The sequence below is a fragment of the Aulonocara sp. 'chitande type north' Nkhata Bay genome, linkage group LG2, assembly GCF_057382095.1.
Source record: "Aulonocara sp. 'chitande type north' Nkhata Bay isolate Kocher_YH1m ecotype deep benthic linkage group LG2, A_spYH_male_GT1.1, whole genome shotgun sequence".
Classification (NCBI taxonomy): domain Eukaryota; kingdom Metazoa; phylum Chordata; class Actinopteri; order Cichliformes; family Cichlidae; genus Aulonocara; species Aulonocara sp. 'chitande type north' Nkhata Bay.
The window spans coordinates 36,405,883-36,424,143 of NC_141345.1; the positions used below are offsets into that span (position 1 = coordinate 36,405,883).

An 18,261-nucleotide genomic window follows, 5' to 3' on the forward strand; every position below is an offset into this window, starting at 1 on the left:
GTCCTTATGGTGCTTGCTACAGTGTAGCGGCTCGAGTTAGGCTGGACCCGTTGGCCAGCTTCCCTCAGGGTCATTCCACGGTTGATTACATGGTCCACTATTGTAGCTCTGATGTCATCAGCAATTCTATTTCTTACTCTTCTTACCCTTCCTCTCCCCCCTCCTCATCTTCCTCTCCCCCCTCCTCGTCTTCCTCTTGCTCCTCCTTGTCCTTGTCGTCCTCTTCATCCTACTTCTTCACCTCCACGTCATCTTCCTCGGCCTCCTCTACTTCTCACTCTTTCTGCTCCCTCCATTGTACTCCGCACACACAGCTTACCTGTATTATAGTGCTTAGGCTGATTGCAAAGTGAACTAATTATCTAAAAAAGTTTTCACATGTGAAAGTGTGCCAGACAGTTGGCAAGTTAGTGTTAATGATAGCCATACATGTGTATACTTTTGCTAGGAGTGTGTTGGAAATTTGGTAATTGAGTGTTGTGCAGTGAATTGTGCCTACAGTTTTGCAAAGTGTGTGTTACAAAATTGCAAACTGAGTGCAAAGCAGTTTTTGTGCTTTTAGTTTTGCAAACTCAGTGAGTGGTTTTGCTATAAGTCTGAATAGTTTTAGAGATTGTGCTACAGGAATCACAGTTAGGGTTTAAGCATTCAGAAAAAACTGTAAGGATCTCCTTTGGGTTAAAGGGGACATGCAATGCTACACGTAACTGACATAGACGTAACACCGTGTGTGGAGCTGGATTTAAGAAATAAGTGCTTAAAGTTTTAAAAACATGTTTACTGCCATTTTCTGTCAGTGGCGACCGTATCGATAACGTATTGATCCAATATCAGGACTTCATGTTGCAGGATCAATTCCCATATGAAAATATCAATATCTAATTTGATTACATTTGTTTTTAATCATAAATACGACGTACAGACAAAATTAAACTCAGTAGTATGTTTTGTCTGTCCACATTCACTCCGACCCACATACTGAATACATAAAAGTTGTGAGCATACTGCATGCCTCGACTGTACATTTAGTTCAGTTAGCTGTAAGGCTCAGATGAGCACAGAGCTTTTAGATATAACATTCCTACTGCTTCAGTACTATATTCGGCCACAGCGTTCACCTGGGTAGCCTGCATGTCTGTTTTCTATAGTTCTATAATATGACAACCTGCCCAAGTATCTTTATCTCTAGTTTGCTGGCATATTTTTTTTATTCATTAAATCAGGAAAAAAAAGGTTTTCATTACATTACAACAGCATTCTCATCCTTCTGGCGGACAAGGCTAGGTGCACAGTTTTGCTAAACCAAAAAGACTATGATAAGAAAATTTTGTCACTGCTCAGTGACAAAATTATTTATGAGGCCCTGAAACAAGACCCAGGAAGTGGCTACAGGAAGAGGGTGATAGATGTCTGAAGCAGTTATAACAGGACAATGCTATTAACCAGACCTCATACCACAGGATATTCTCATTACTCTGGACGTCCTAAGTTCACACGGGAGTCCAGGCTTCCCGAGAACGCAGCACGATCGTTCTACAATTGCAATGGCAGTGTACTTGATGACATCACAGCTCTATCCCCTCTTAATTTAACTGTGATTACTATTTGCAATGAAAATTACACATGACATAAAAAGTACACATGATGTAGTAGATTTATTTAAGAAAAAAGTAGTTGTAAAAAGCATGACAATATACAAGTAATCCAAAGTATTCAGAAAACGTTACTCTCATTGAGTAACTAACGGAATACGTTATAAAATATACTTTGGGCCATGTATTCTGTGATCTGTAGTGGAATACATTTTAAAAGTAACCTTCCCAACACTGTAGCGTTGTCCTGTTAAAAAAAATCCAGTCGTTACCACACAGATGAGGAGCCTCAGTCATAACAGATGCTCTCTGCAACATCTGGACACAGCCAGCAGCTGTTTGACGCCCCTGCAACTCCTTAAGCTCCATTGTTCCACTGAAGGAAAAAGCACCCCAGACCATTATGGCGCCCCCTCCACTGTGGAGCATAGAAAACATCTACTTGTCATGCCAGTAACGTTGGAAACCATCAGGACCATCAAGGTTACATTTTTTCTCATCAGAGAATAAAACTTTCTTTCTCTCTTGCAAAGTCCAAACGGTCAGTTCTGTGGAGTTCAAGGAGACGAGGCCTTTGAAGACGACAAGGCTTCAGTCGGCACCAGTAACGGCCTTAATTTGGGTGGAGGATCATCCAGTGTCTTGATAAACAGCCAACTGGATCCTCTGGCTCAGTGCTGGTGAAAATTTTTTTGGTCTTTCACTTGACTTGTTCCATAACCCCCAGGATCATTTAAGAAATGCCAAATGACTGTCTTACTGCGTCCCACCTCAGCAGTGATGGCGTGCTGCGAGACACCCCGCTTATGCATTTCAACAACCTGACCACAGTGTGACTACCTGACAGAAAATGACAGCGAATCCACACTTTTGCACAGATTTGGCCTTTTAAAGGCACGTGGTCCTAAACTTTTGCTCAGCTGTGAAACAGCCTGTCTCAGTTTAAGAGTTGTTCTCAATAAATGTTTTGTCTCACTCCCATTTCTTCTTGTTGCATGTTGTTAAGATCCATCCATGGAAAATGTGATTTTTCTTTTTGCCATTTTTCAAGTGATCTTAAACTTTTGATCGGGACTGTAGTCAGTTCTGTCTGCCTAAGTTTTTCTGTCAGTATTTCATCTCTGTCTTCATGTGTGTTGTGAGTCTTCTTATGGTCGTGTTTGATATGTTCCTGTAGGCTGTTCCTTCATCGTTCTTTATGTTTCAGTGTTAATGTTTGTATCAGTCCTAAGTTTTACTTTCCATCCTGATTTCCTGATTGCTCTCTGCTGTTTACTCATCTGATTTCTATTAGCTCTTGATATTTTTTAAAACGAAAGGTTAAAAAAATGCCACCAGAAGCTGTTTTTGATACGGGCGACACGGCCGTTGCCCGGGGCGGCATCGTGGTGAGGGGCGGCATCACGGGCACCGGCCAAAAAAAAAAAAAAGCTCGTTCTCATGCTGGCCAGCGCATAGCGGGGATGTCACAGGCACCGATCGGTTTTCTATCGCCCATTTGCTGGGAGTAAGGGCGCCCTCCGTTTGCGAGGTGCGCCTGCTGCTTGCGGCTCAGGGAGGAGAGGGCGGGGCGGCGGGGGATTCTCTGAGTGGCTGGGGCAGCGTCTAATAACCAACTCGCAAAATAAAAGAAAATAAAAACAAAACAACAAACACGAAAACACCAGACATCATGATACAGACTTATAATTTGCACCGATGTTTTTTTCGAAATTCTATACGCGAAAAGTGAGAAGCGAGCAACAGATGCAGGTAAGCAGATGTGTGATTGGATGATGGCAGGTCATCCTGAAACAATCAGAATCAGAATACTTTATTAATCCCTAAGGAAATAATGTGGGTTACAGTTGCTCCAAGAAGAAATGGTAAAAATAGCAACAGTAACAGACTAAACTCCAAACATTATGTTACAGATGTTAATATTAATTAGTCATTGTCAGTTGTTGATTTATCATGTTTGTCCCGTGTGTAGCAAGTGAAAATAAAATAAACAATAAAGACCAAGGTCAATCAAATGGACCAATACGGTAAGGCCGCGATGACCCATTTGGTAAAGTAAATCCGTTGGGCATCTTTGCCAGGTTGGGCACCTGTGCTCAGATGATTCAGTGCAAAAAATATATATAATTTTTTACACTGGCTGAAAAGCTGCGATTTGATTGGCTGATTCTATGTTACACCTATATGCGAAGGACCCCGCGGGGACATGATAGATTACAGTCACTGAAGTAATTCAGCAGGAAAAGGACAGACGCACAGACTAGATTGCATGACATCACTGATATCCCTCTCAGGCTCAAATTAAACTTTTCGTTGGTAATGCACAACCAAGTCCAGCAGTGGTACTTCTGAGTAAAAAAAACTAATAAAATATGTATGTGGGGTAATCAGGGTGTTCGTTTTTTAACTGTTGCAAATCGGCAACGCCTGCCTGGAGAGGGATATAAACGGTTATATCTACAGAAATTGTAAGTCAGGATATGTGACACTTCACAATCTATGCACTGTGATCCTGAACATGCATCGGTGTAACTTTGTGCTGAACATTGGGGGGGGTTAAGATCTCTGTCTAAATAAATAAATCTGGGTAAATTCCCAGATGATTAAACATGCAACTATTTTGTTGGTAATAACTGAAATGAGTAAAGAAAATCAACAGCCTATTTATGTAAGATAAGATAATTTTATTGAAGAGGTTATATTGGTTGGGTCTGATTATTTGGAGGAAGACCTCTTACACTTAAGTCAAAGTCAAAGTGCTGTTTTGAACAAAGGATTTGAGCTGCATAATAGCTAATAGAAAACATTTAACATGCCAACAGTTGAGCATACAGATGCAGCCCCAAAAGTTCCCAACATAAGTTATTAATTTCCCAGCATAGGTAACGATGCAGATTATTTCAAATATCATCCTCCAAAAGTGCTTGTGTGAAGAAAAATTGCCCTGCTCCCTGCAAAGGTAGGGGTGGGTAGGGTGTGCTGCTTGGCAGCTCAGTTATGGTACTGTTGGGTGGAAATGAGCCAGGTACAGCGTGTGGTGGTGGTGCACATGCATAGATGTGCCCACCATGGTGTGGTGGCAGGTTGAAAGGTTGTGGTGGTGGATGCATGACTTGTCTTAGCAGTAAAAATCCATCTGCAACTGAACTTGTCTCTCAAGAGTGACTTATAATTTACTGTGATGTTCAGAAGCTCGCCTCTCAGATGTCTCCATCATATCCAGAATTCTTTTCTTCATCTGTATGTCCACCTCTGCAACATTACGCAAATGTGTTTCAGTTGAAAGTCTTCTTTCAAGTCTGTCCTGTCTGTGGCCCTTGAGTTTTGCCTTGACAAAAGGTAGAATAAAACAATGAAAAACTAATTAACCACAATAAATGTTAAAAATAAATCAGTGGTGGAATACCAAGATTAATATTTACTTAAGTGCTACACTTAAATATTTTAGGTTAAGTGTTCTCTTTTCCTATACTTGTAAATTACAAGGAAGACCTCTTACACTTAAGTCAAAGTGCTGTTTTGAACAAAGGATTTGAGCTGCATAATAGCTAATAGAAAACATTTAACATGCCAACAGTTGAGCATACAGATACAGCCCCAAAAGCTCCCAACATTCCTACATGCTTTTTAGTTCTCAAGTAAGAAGCCAAACTTTTTATATTTGTTGTTATTGTTCTTAAGAAATAAAGTTGGAAGTAAAAAAAAGTTCCACCGTCTTTGTTTATGCTTTCCCGCCCTGGCTTCAAGACTTCCGATTGGCCAACATTTCTGCAAGGTTAGGATTATATCGCCACCTGTTGCTTTGGCGTGCTCATTACAGCGTTTGCCTTTGTTTTTGTTTTGTTGGAGGGGGGGTTACGCGTGGACTGAGATATTTTTCTCAAAACTTCACGTGTGGACGGGATTTTTTTAAACGGAAACGGAAAATCTCTGTTTTCAAAAATACCCGTGTACGTGTGGACGTAGCCTAAACAGTAGAGATGTTTGTAGCTTTACGTTAGCTGGACTGACCGGAAGCAGGGTCCATGCGTCACGACTAACCGGATAGAGTTTTGAATCGGTTTAGTCCTGCACGTGCTGGCAAAAGGGAAGGCAAGAGAAACGATCTCCTGGCCGCATAAGGAAATCTATTTAAATATCCGTGATATCCAGTCATCATGAACTCTGAGTACGAGGATAGCTCCGCGTTATCCCCCGTGGAATCTGGGGACGAGGAAGAAGAGGAGGAGGTATCGGAGGCAGAAACAGAGCAGCTGGGGTCCAGTTCCGACTCGGATGAAGATGAAAGCGAAGAGAAAATTGATGAAGCAGCATGGACGTCAAAAAATGGAAAAATATCTTGGTCTCCCACAAACGCTGAGACGTTCCGCTACATCCCAGCAGCCACTGGTCTGACCCCGGGACCTACACGCTATGCCACTCTCCGAATCGTTGACCCCATATCCAGCTTCGCGCTGTTTCTAACGGATGAGATCGTGAAGCATATTGTGTCCATGACAAACCTGCATGGGAATCGCAAAATTCCCGGCTGGCGAGATATAGACACAGAGGAGTTTCGGGCTTATGTGGGGCTGCTCGTTTTGTCCGGTGTTTACAGGTCAAAACACGAATCAACGAAGAACCTCTGGAGTGAAAAATGGGGACGGAGCATTTTCCGGGCTACGATGTCCGAGAAGAGGTTTCACCACATCAGCAGAGCACTGCGGTTCGATGATAAGCTATCCCGCCCCCAACGCCATGTTGACAAGATGGCTCCCTTCCGCAAAGTCTGGAATATGTGGACGCACCGCCTGGAGATGCTGTTCAGCCCAGACAGAGATCTCTGTGTGGATGAACAACTCGTCGCGTTCAAAGGCAGGTGTAGCTTCAGGCAGTACATGCCAAAGAAGCCGGCCAAATATGGTATCAAGATTTGGGCAGCCTGTGATGTCAAAACATCCTACGCATGGAGACTGCAGGTGTACACGGGCAAAGCAGCTCCAGATCGTGTTGAAGTCAACCAGGGGATGAGGGTGGTCCTGGACATGACAGAGGGGCTCCAGGGACACGTCGTCACCTGTGATAATTTTTTCACTTCCTGTGCACTGGCAGATGAGCTACTCAAGAGGAAAATGGCCCTGGTTGGCACAATTCGCCAAAACAAGCCTGAGCTTCCACCTCATTTGCTCCAGGCAAAAGAGAGAGAGATCTTCTCCTCCATCTTTGCTTTTACAAACACCCACACACTTGTGTCTTACATCCCCCGACGGGGCAAGAATGTGCTGCTACTAAGCACAAAACACCGCCGCCCAGACGTGAGCAAAGAAGGGAAGAGAAAGCCTGTAATAATCGAAGATTACAACAAATGCAAAGGAGGTGTCGACAACCTTGATATGGTAGGTGTCATTATGAACCAGTTATGCATATATTTATTCATTCTTGCTCATATTCATGTCTAATATATATGTATGTTTTATGCTTCTTTTTTTGTTAGGTTGTTGGCACCTACTCCTGCAGGAGGAGAACAAATTATTGGCCACTGGCCCTCTTCCACAACGTCCTTGATGTTTCACTTTACAATGCCTACGTCCTGTGGACATCAATCGAGTCATCCTGGCCGAAGCAGAAAGGACACAGACGGAGGCTCTTCATTGAAGAAGTGGGAGAAATGCTGGTGAACCCACACATAGCAAAGAGAGAGCGCCTTCCTCGCTCATCAGCCGCTGCAGCAGTAGTCACAAATCTGACTGCAGCGGCTTCATGGACCGCTCCCATCATTCAATTTAAGGGCAGGAGGCAGTGCGAATTTTGCAAAGACAAAAGAAGAGTTGTCAACACCTGCTGCAAATGTGAGAAGTATACATGCAAGGACCACAGTCTGTCCATTTGTAACAACTGTGCCGTCTGAGCAGGACTCTCACACCCAGACACATACTACCTCTCTCCCTGTCTGTCTCTCTCCCCATCCCCAACAACATAAATGTTCATGTTTATCTTTCTAAAATAAATGTTTTTCTAGTTCAAACTGAGCTTGTAATTTTATTTACGTTAGCAAGGTAATAAACATTTAGTGTGGAAAAAGTGAAAAACATCATATACCATTATAGGTTATGATTATTACATTTACTGTGCCCCTGCAAAAAAAATAATGATGAATCAAAATCAACCTTGGTGCCAATCTAAAGGCCTAATTATAATAGCAGTGAAATCTTTCTCGAAATGTATTTTATGGAAAAAAATTTATTTTTTAAAAATAAAGGTTAAAAAATGCCAAACACGCTACGGAGAAGCAAGACAGTCATAAGAGTTAGTTGTCAATACCGGCCACCAGAAGCTGTTTTTGATACGGGCGGTTGCCCGGGGCGGCATCGTGGTGAGGGGCGGCATCACCGGCACCGGCAAAAAAAAATGCTCGCACTCATGCTGCCCCGACGTCATGCCAGCGCATAGCGGGGATGTCACAGGCACCGATCGGTTTTCTATCGCCCATTTGCTGGGAGTAAGGGCGCCCTCCGTTTGCGAGGTGCGCCTGCTGCTTGCGGCTCAGGGAGGAGAGGGCGGGGCGGCGGGGGAGTCTCTGACCGGCTGGGGCAGCGTCTAATAACCAACTCGCAAAATAAAAGAAAATAAAAACAAAACAACAAACACGAAAACACCAGACATCATGATACAGACTTATATATTATATATATTATATATATATTATATATTTTGCACCACTATGCCTTCTTACTTAAATATTGTATATTGTATATTACATAGCTTTTTTTTGTTATACGTAAAATTGTATTGTATTTATTTAAATTTATTTAAATTTTTACTTTTTAATTATTTTATTTGCATTTTTCTAATCACTAGGGTTTGAGAGTAACGCAATTTCTATTCTGTGTATGTCCTGTACATGTGGCAGAATTGACAAATAAAGTTGACTTGACTTGACTTGACTTGACTTGACTTATAATTTGCACCGATGTTTTTTTCGAAATTCTATACGCGAAAAGTGAGAAGCGAGCAACAGATGCAGGTAAGCAGATGTGTGATTGGATGATGGCAGGTCATCCTGAAACAATCAGAATCAGAATACTTTATTAATCCCTAAGGAAATAATGTGGGTTACAGTTGCTCCAAGAAGAAATGGTAAAAATAGCAACAGTAACAGACTAAACTCCAAACATTATGTTACAGATGTTAATATTAATTAGTCATTGTCAGTTGTTGATTTATCATGTTTGTCCCGTGTGTAGCAAGTGAAAATAAAATAAACAATAAAGACCAAGGTCAATCAAATGGACCAATACGGTAAGGCCGCGATGACCCATTTGGTAAAGTAAATCCGTTGGGCATCTTTGCCAGGTTGGGCACCTGTGCTCAGATGATTCAGTGCAAAAAATATATATAATTTTTTACACTGGCTGAAAAGCTGCGATTTGATTGGCTGATTCTATGTTACACCTATATGCGAAGGACCCCGCGGGGACATGATAGATTACAGTCACTGAAGTAATTCAGCAGGAAAAGGACAGACACACAGACTAGATTGCATGACATCACTGATATCCCTCTCAGGCTCAAATTAAACTTTTCGTTGGTAATGCACAACCAAGTCCAGCAGTGGTACTTCTGAGTAAAAAAAACTAATAAAATATGTATGTGGGGTAATCAGGGTGTTCGTTTTTTAACTGTTGCAAATCGGCAACGCCTGCCTGGAGAGGGATATAAACGGTTATATCTACAGAAATTGTAAGTCAGGATATGTGACACTTCACAATCTATGCACTGTGATCCTGAACATGCATCGGTGTAACTTTGTGCTGAACATTGGGGGGGGTTAAGATCTCTGTCTAAATAAATAAATCTGGGTAAATTCCCAGATGATTAAACATGCAACTATTTTGTTGGTAATAACTGAAATGAGTAAAGAAAATCAACAGCCTATTTATGTAAGATAAGATAATTTTATTGAAGAGGTTATATTGGTTGGGTCTGATTATTTGGAGGAAGACCTCTTACACTTAAGTCAAAGTCAAAGTGCTGTTTTGAACAAAGGATTTGAGCTGCATAATAGCTAATAGAAAACATTTAACATGCCAACAGTTGAGCATACAGATGCAGCCCCAAAAGTTCCCAACATAAGTTATTAATTTCCCAGCATAGGTAACGATGCAGATTATTTCAAATATCATCCTCCAAAAGTGCTTGTGTGAAGAAAAATTGCCCTGCTCCCTGCAAAGGTAGGGGTGGGTAGGGTGTGCTGCTTGGCAGCTCAGTTATGGTACTGTTGGGTGGAAATGAGCCAGGTACAGCGTGTGGTGGTGGTGCACATGCATAGATGTGCCCACCATGGTGTGGTGGCAGGTTGAAAGGTTGTGGTGGTGGATGCATGACTTGTCTTAGCAGTAAAAATCCATCTGCAACTGAACTTGTCTCTCAAGAGTGACTTATAATTTACTGTGATGTTCAGAAGCTCGCCTCTCAGATGTCTCCATCATATCCAGAATTCTTTTCTTCATCTGTATGTCCACCTCTGCAACATTACGCAAATGTGTTTCAGTTGAAAGTCTTCTTTCAAGTCTGTCCTGTCTGTGGCCCTTGAGTTTTGCCTTGACAAAAGGTAGAATAAAACAATGAAAAACTAATTAACCACAATAAATGTTAAAAATAAATCAGTGGTGGAATACCAAGATTAATATTTACTTAAGTGCTACACTTAAATATTTTAGGTTAAGTGTTCTCTTTTCCTATACTTTTAACTCTACAACATTCTTGAGGTAGGGATTCAACACCAACACAGTTACACTGCAGATTCAGATGAATATAAATCTGTCATTATGATGACTTCGTGTAGGTTAAGCTACACAGTAGTTAAAGAAATGAAGCCGAGCTGTATCATTACTAGGTCAAACCTAAAGGTGCTAAAGGCATCTATAATTGGGCTACTGAAATACAGTAGGGCATTCGTTTATACATGTATGGTAGGCTAACCTTATTTCCCCTGACAAGTCTCCCAGTCCACGTTTTCTTGTTTTGTTTTTTTTGCTGTTTCATATTCCAGTGTGATATTGAGGAATAATTCCACCTCACTGTCTGTCACATGTACGACTCAGTTCTGCTTCTATGCGATGTCTTATCGGATTTTGTGCTTTTTTACCTAAATGTGCTATTTGGCTATACTGACTCTAGTAGGAAAGACTCGAATGCTTTTAAGTTCTCAAGTAAGAAGCCAAACTTTTTATATTTGTTGTTATTGTTCTTAAGAAATAAAGTTGGAAGTAAAAAAAAGTTCCACCGTCTTTGTTTATGCTTTCCCGCCCTGGCTTCAAGACTTCCGATTGGCCAACATTTCTGCAAGGTTAGGATTATATCGCCACCTGTTGCTTTGGCGTGCTCATTACAGCGTTTGCCTTTGTTTTTGTTTTGTTGGAGGGGGGGGTTACGCGTGGACTGAGATATTTTTCTCAAAACTTCACGTGTGGACGGGATTTTTTTTTTTAAAAAACGAATACGGAAAATCTCTGTTTTCAAAAATACCCGTGTACGTGTGGACGTAGCCTAAACAGTAGAGATGTTTGTAGCTTTACGTTAGCTGGACTGACCGGAAGCAGGGTCCATGCGTGACGACTAACCGGATAGAGTTTTGAATCGGTTTAGTCCTGCACGTGCTGGCAAAAGGGAAGGCAAGAGAAACGATCTCCTGGCCGCATAAGGAAATCTATTTAAATATCCGTGATATCCAGTCATCATGAACTCTGAGTACGAGGATAGCTCCGCGTTATCCCCCGTGGAATCTGGGGACGAGGAGGAAGAGGTATCGGAGGCAGAAACAGAGCAGCTGGGGTCCAGTTCCGACTCGGATGAAGATGAAAGCGAAGAGAAAATTGATGAAGCAGCAGCGGCCGGAGATGAAAACGGAGAGAAAATTGATGAAGCAGCATGGACGTCAAAAAATGGAAAAATATCTTGGTCTCCCACAAACGCTGAGACGTTCCGCTACATCCCAGCAGCCACTGGTCTGACCCCGGGACCTACACGCTATGCCACTCTCCGAATCGTTGACCCCATATCCAGCTTCGCGCTGTTTCTAACGGATGAGATCGTGAAGCATATTGTGTCCATGACAAACCTGCATGGGAATCGCAAAATTCCCGGCTGGCGAGATATAGACGCAGAGGAGTTTCGGGCTTATGTGGGGCTGCTCGTTTTGTCCGGTGTTTACAGGTCAAAACACGAATCAACGAAGAGCCTCTGGAGTGAAAAATGGGGACGGAGCATTTTCCGGGCTACGATGTCCGAGAACAGGTTTCACCACATCAGCAGAGCACTGCGGTTCGATGATAAGCTATCCCGCCCCCAACGCCATGTTGACAAGATGGCTCCCTTCCGCAAAGTCTGGAATATGTGGACGCACCGCCTGGAGATGCTGTTCAGCCCAGACAGAGATCTCTGTGTGGATGAACAACTCGTCGCGTTCAAAGGCAGGTGTAGCTTCAGGCAGTACATGCCAAAGAAGCCGGCCAAATATGGTATCAAGATTTGGGCAGCCTGTGATGTCAAAACATCCTACGCATGGAGACTGCAGGTGTACACGGGCAAAGCAGCTCCAGATCGTGTTGAAGTCAACCAGGGGATGAGGGTGGTCCTGGACATGACAGAGGGGCTCCAGGGACACGTCGTCACCTGTGATAATTTTTTCACTTCCTGTGCACTGGCAGATGAGCTACTCAAGAGGAAAATGGCCCTGGTTGGCACAATTCGCCAAAACAAGCCTGAGCTTCCACCTCATTTGCTCCAGGCAAAAAAGAGAGAGATCTTCTCCTCCATCTTCGCTTTTACAAACACCCACACACTTGTGTCTTACATCCCCCGACGGGGCAAGAATGTGCTGCTACTAAGCACAAAACACCGCCGCCCAGACGTGAGCAAAGAAGGGAAGAGAAAGCCTGTAATAATCGAAGATTACAACAAATGCAAAGGAGGTGTCGACAACCTTGATATGGTAGGTGTCATTATGAACCAGTTATGCATATATTTATTCATTCTTGCTCATATTCATGTCTAATATATATGTATGTTTTATGCTTCTTTTTTTGTTAGGTTGTTGGCACCTACTCCTGCAGGAGGAGAACAAATTACTGGCCACTGGCCCTCTTCCACAACGTCCTTGATGTTTCACTTTACAATGCCTACGTCCTGTGGACATCAATCGAGTCATCCTGGCCGAAGCAGAAAGGACACAGACGGAGGCTCTTCATTGAAGAAGTGGGAGAAATGCTGGTGAACCCACACATAGCAAAGAGAGGGCACCTTCCTCGCTCATCAGCCGCTGCAGCAGTAGTCACAAATCTGACTACTGCTGCAGCGGCTACAGGCCACTCTCCCATCATTAAATGTAAGAGCAGGAGGCAGTGCGAACTTTGCAAAGACAAAAGAAGAGTTTTCAACACCTGCTGCAAATGTGAGAAGCATACATGCAAGGACCACAGTGTGTCCATTTGTAACGACTGTGCCGTCTGAGCAGGACTCTCACACCCAGACACATACTACCTCTCTCCCTGTCTGTCTCTCTCCCCATCCCCAACAACATAAATGTTCATGTTTATCTTTCTAAAATAAATGTTTTTCTAGTTCAAACTGAGCTTGTAATTTTATTTACGTTAGCAAGGTAATAAACATTTAGTGTGGAAAAAGTGAAAAACATCATATACCATTATAGGTTATGATTATTACATTTACTGTGCCCCTGCAAAAAAAATAATGATGAATCAAAATCAACCTTGGTGCCAATCTAAAGGCCTAATTATAATAGCAATGAAATCTTTCTCGAAATGTATTTTATCAAAAAAATTTTATTTTTTAAAAATAAAGGTTAAAAAATGCCAAACACGCTACGGAGAAGCAAGACAGTCATAAGAGTTAGTTGTCAATACCGGCCACCAGAAGCTGTTTTTGATACGGGCGGTTGCCCGGGGCGGCATCGTGGTGAGGGGCGGCATCACCGGCACCGGCAAAAAAAAATGCTCGCACTCATGCTGCCCCGACGTCATGCCAGCGCATAGCGGGGATGTCACAGGCACCGATCGGTTTTCTATCGCCCATTTGCTGGGAGTAAGGGCGCCCTCCGTTTGCGAGGTGCGCCTGCTGCTTGCGGCTCAGGGAGGAGAGGGCGGGGCGGCGGGGGATTCTCTGAGTGGCTGGGGCAGCGTCTAATAACCAACTCGCAAAATAAAAGAAAATAAAAACAAAACAACAAACACGAAAACACCAGACATCATGATACAGACTTATAATTTGCACCGATGTTTTTTTCGAAATTCTATACGCGAAAAGTGAGAAGCGAGCAACAGATGCAGGTAAGCAGATGTGTGATTGGATGATGGCAGGTCATCCTGAAACAATCAGAATCAGAATACTTTATTAATCCCTAAGGAAATAATGTGGGTTACAGTTGCTCCAAGAAGAAATGGTAAAAATAGCAACAGTAACAGACTAAACTCCAAACATTATGTTACAGATTTTAATATTAATTAGTCATTGTCAGTTGTTGATTTATCATGTTTGTCCCGTGTGTAGCAAGTGAAAATAAAATAAACAATAAAGACCAAGGTCAATCAAATGGACCAATACGGTAAGGCCGCGATGACCCATTTGGTAAAGTAAATCCGTTGGGCATCTTTGCCAGGTTGGGCACCTGTGCTCAGATGATTCAGTGCAAAAAATATATATAATTTTTTACACTGGCTGAAAAGCTGCGATTTGATTGGCTGATTCTATGTTACACCTATATGCGAAGGACCCCGCGGGGACATGATAGATTACAGTCACTGAAGTAATTCAGCAGGAAAAGGACAGACGCACAGACTAGATTGCATGACATCACTGATATCCCTCTCAGGCTCAAATTAAACTTTTCGTTGGTAATGCACAACCAAGTCCAGCAGTGGTACTTCTGAGTAAAAAAAACTAATAAAATATGTATGTGGGGTAATCAGGGTGTTCGTTTTTTAACTGTTGCAAATCGGCAACGCCTGCCTGGAGAGGGATATAAACGGTTATATCTACAGAAATTGTAAGTCAGGATATGTGACACTTCACAATCTATGCACTGTGATCCTGAACATGCATCGGTGTAACTTTGTGCTGAACATTGGGGGGGGTTAAGATCTCTGTCTAAATAAATAAATCTGGGTAAATTCCCAGATGATTAAACATGCAACTATTTTGTTGGTAATAACTGAAATGAGTAAAGAAAATCAACAGCCTATTTATGTAAGATAAGATAATTTTATTGAAGAGGTTATATTGGTTGGGTCTGATTATTTGGAGGAAGACCTCTTACACTTAAGTCAAAGTCAAAGTGCTGTTTTGAACAAAGGATTTGAGCTGCATAATAGCTAATAGAAAACATTTAACATGCCAACAGTTGAGCATACAGATGCAGCCCCAAAAGTTCCCAACATAAGTTATTAATTTCCCAGCATAGGTAACGATGCAGATTATTTCAAATATCATCCTCCAAAAGTGCTTGTGTGAAGAAAAATTGCCCTGCTCCCTGCAAAGGTAGGGGTGGGTAGGGTGTGCTGCTTGGCAGCTCAGTTATGGTACTGTTGGGTGGAAATGAGCCAGGTACAGCGTGTGGTGGTGGTGCACATGCATAGATGTGCCCACCATGGTGTGGTGGCAGGTTGAAAGGTTGTGGTGGTGGATGCATGACTTGTCTTAGCAGTAAAAATCCATCTGCAACTGAACTTGTCTCTCAAGAGTGACTTATAATTTACTGTGATGTTCAGAAGCTCGCCTCTCAGATGTCTCCATCATATCCAGAATTCTTTTCTTCATCTGTATGTCCACCTCTGCAACATTACGCAAATGTGTTTCAGTTGAAAGTCTTCTTTCAAGTCTGTCCTGTCTGTGGCCCTTGAGTTTTGCCTTGACAAAAGGTAGAATAAAACAATGAAAAACTAATTAACCACAATAAATGTTAAAAATAAATCAGTGGTGGAATACCAAGATTAATATTTACTTAAGTGCTACACTTAAATATTTTAGGTTAAGTGTTCTCTTTTCCTATACTTTTAACTCTACAACATTCTTGAGGTAGGGATTCAACACCAACACAGTTACACTGCAGATTCAGATGAATATAAATCTGTCATTATGATGACTTCGTGTAGGTTAAGCTACACAGTAGTTAAAGAAATGAAGCCGAGCTGTATCATTACTAGGTCAAACCTAAAGGTGCTAAAGGCATCTATAATTGGGCTACTGAAATACAGTAGGGCATTCGTTTATACATGTATGGTAGGCTAACCTTATTTCCCCTGACAAGTCTCCCAGTCCACGTTTTCTTGTTTTGTTTTTTTTGCTGTTTCATATTCCAGTGTGATATTGAGGAATAATTCCACCTCACTGTCTGTCACATGTACGACTCAGTTCTGCTTCTATGCGATGTCTTATCGGATTTTGTGCTTTTTTACCTAAATGTGCTATTTGGCTATACTGACTCTAGTAGGAAAGACTCGAATGCTTTTAAGTTCTCAAGTAAGAAGCCAAACTTTTTCACCTTCAGGAAAGAAGTTGAACTCTATGTGAATACAATCCTTTCTTCTCACACCAAAAAACCTTTAAAAACCATCTATTTGTAATATGTTTAATGTCTTTGTTTGATTATTCAATGTCTCGCACCCCTCTCTTTTCTTTGCAGTACCGCTGCACATTCTCTGTTTGATGTTTTATATTTGTTATTATTGTTCTGACTCACTACTAATTTTTATAAATTCTTCTGGAAGGACCTAAGAACTTTATTGTTTGATGCATTAAAGGAATGGATAGAGAAAAAAGATCTGATGCCAAGCATGAAACAAGGGTTGATAACCCTGATCCCTAAATCGGGTAAGGATAAAAGAATTTTAGACAATTTAAGACCCATCACCTTACTAAACACTGACTATAAGATCCTGTCTGGAGCTGTAGCTGAGAGGCTAAAGAAAGGCATCTCAAACATTATCAGTGAAACACAATCAGGTTTTTTGAAAGGAAGACTAATGCATAACAATATTAGGCTGGTTTTGGACCTCCTTGAGTACAGTGAAATAATCCAAGAGAGAGGATACATCTTGTTCTTGGATTTTTACAAAGCATTTGACTCAGTTGAACATACGTTCATATTTAAAACTCTGCAGTCTTTTGGTTTTGGAGAGGAATTTATCAATGTTATAGAGATGCTATATAATGACATTAACAGCTCTGTTTTGCTATAACATGGTACATGTTCAAGGTTTGAGGTTAATAGAGGGATAAGGCAGGGATGTAGCAGCTCACCACTTCTGTTCCTCATGGTTGCTGAGCTGTTGTCTATTTTGATTAAAAACAGTCACATTGACGGGTTAACTGTGATGGGTGAACAGATAATAATCAGTCAGCTGGCAGATGATACCACCCTGTTTTTAAAAAATGAGGACCAGATTCCTTTAGCCTTAGAGGTGATCAACCACTTCTCCAAAGCTTCTGGCCTACAGCTGAATATTAATAAATGCGAAATTCTAGCTCTGCACGAGTGTCCCCTGCAAGCAATAAATAATATACAGATCAAAAAAGAGGTGAAGTATCTGGGCATTGTAATTTGCAAGGATAAGACATCAACAGAAAATAAGAATATCTGTGCCAATATAGAAAAGTGTAAGTCTATTTTAAACAGGTGGCTGCAATTGGACATAACTCTGTTTGGGAGAATCTTGCTAACCAAAATGGACAGTCTGTCCAGACTAATCTATCCAGCCTTTTCTCTGCCCATATCTCCAAAACTAATTAAATCTATATATAATCTTGGGTGGAATAGACTTTTTGTTACGTTGTGACTTTGCAGTTCGTTACATGTTAAACTCTCAGGTTTCCATCAGCAGGTCCTTCTCTACTGGAAATTAATCTATAAACATAACTTTATTCCTCACAATACCCCTATATGGAACAACAGGTATATCCGTTTGTGTAGGAAATCTGTGTACATGGATGAATGGAGATCTAAAGGGATTTGGGCTGTAGCTCATTTTATGGATGATAATGGGGTCTTATTAATACATGAGACGTTTTGTGAGAAATTTGAGGTAAGATGTACTGCTAAGAGATATAAATCCCTAGTGAAAGCCATCCCAGTCCCTTTGAGATCAATGATAAAAGAAGATATTGTGCACTCTAAAATTTCTCCTGGACTGAGGCAGCTCTGCATAGCTGGAGTTGAATTTGGTGACAGCAGGTTTACAAACAAAGTGATCAGGAATATTTTGATAAATGAAATTTGCCCAAATCCGGTTAAAAGAAATTATATCCTTAAAGAATTTGAGACCATGGAGGTTAAGGCGATAAGAAAAAAGTATATTTCACTTCCTCTTTCTCCTAAAGTAAAAGAGGTTCACTTTAAAATCATAAATGAGATTTATCCAACCAATGAATTCTTAAGACGGAAATTTAACGTAGATGTGAACGCATGCATATTTTGTGAAAATGATATTGAAAGTCTGGATCACTTGTTTTTCTACTGTGAATCAGTGCACTCCTTCTGGACTGACATGTGGAGCTGGCTACAGTCCAGGAGAATTCAGTTACCGCATTTGACGGTGACAGTAATAAAATTTGGAATATTTGCTGAGAATGCAGATTTTGACCTGTTGATTAGGACGTTTTTGTTAATGGGAAAAAT

At 41.5% G+C, this 18,261-nt stretch overlaps 1 protein-coding gene across 1 annotated transcript in view; it reads right to left on the minus strand.

Moving 5' to 3' along the window:
- Window positions 1–14,110: 14,110 nt before the first annotated feature.
- Window positions 14,111–18,261, minus strand: part of LOC147338356 (uncharacterized) — a 33,192-nt gene continuing 29,041 nt past the window's right edge. The window contains exon 8 of the mRNA XM_086261384.1: window positions 14,111–15,494. Within this exon, the coding sequence (XP_086117510.1) occupies window positions 15,401–15,494 (94 nt within the window). The 3' untranslated portion in view covers window positions 14,111–15,400. The remainder of the gene's footprint in view (window positions 15,495–18,261) is intronic.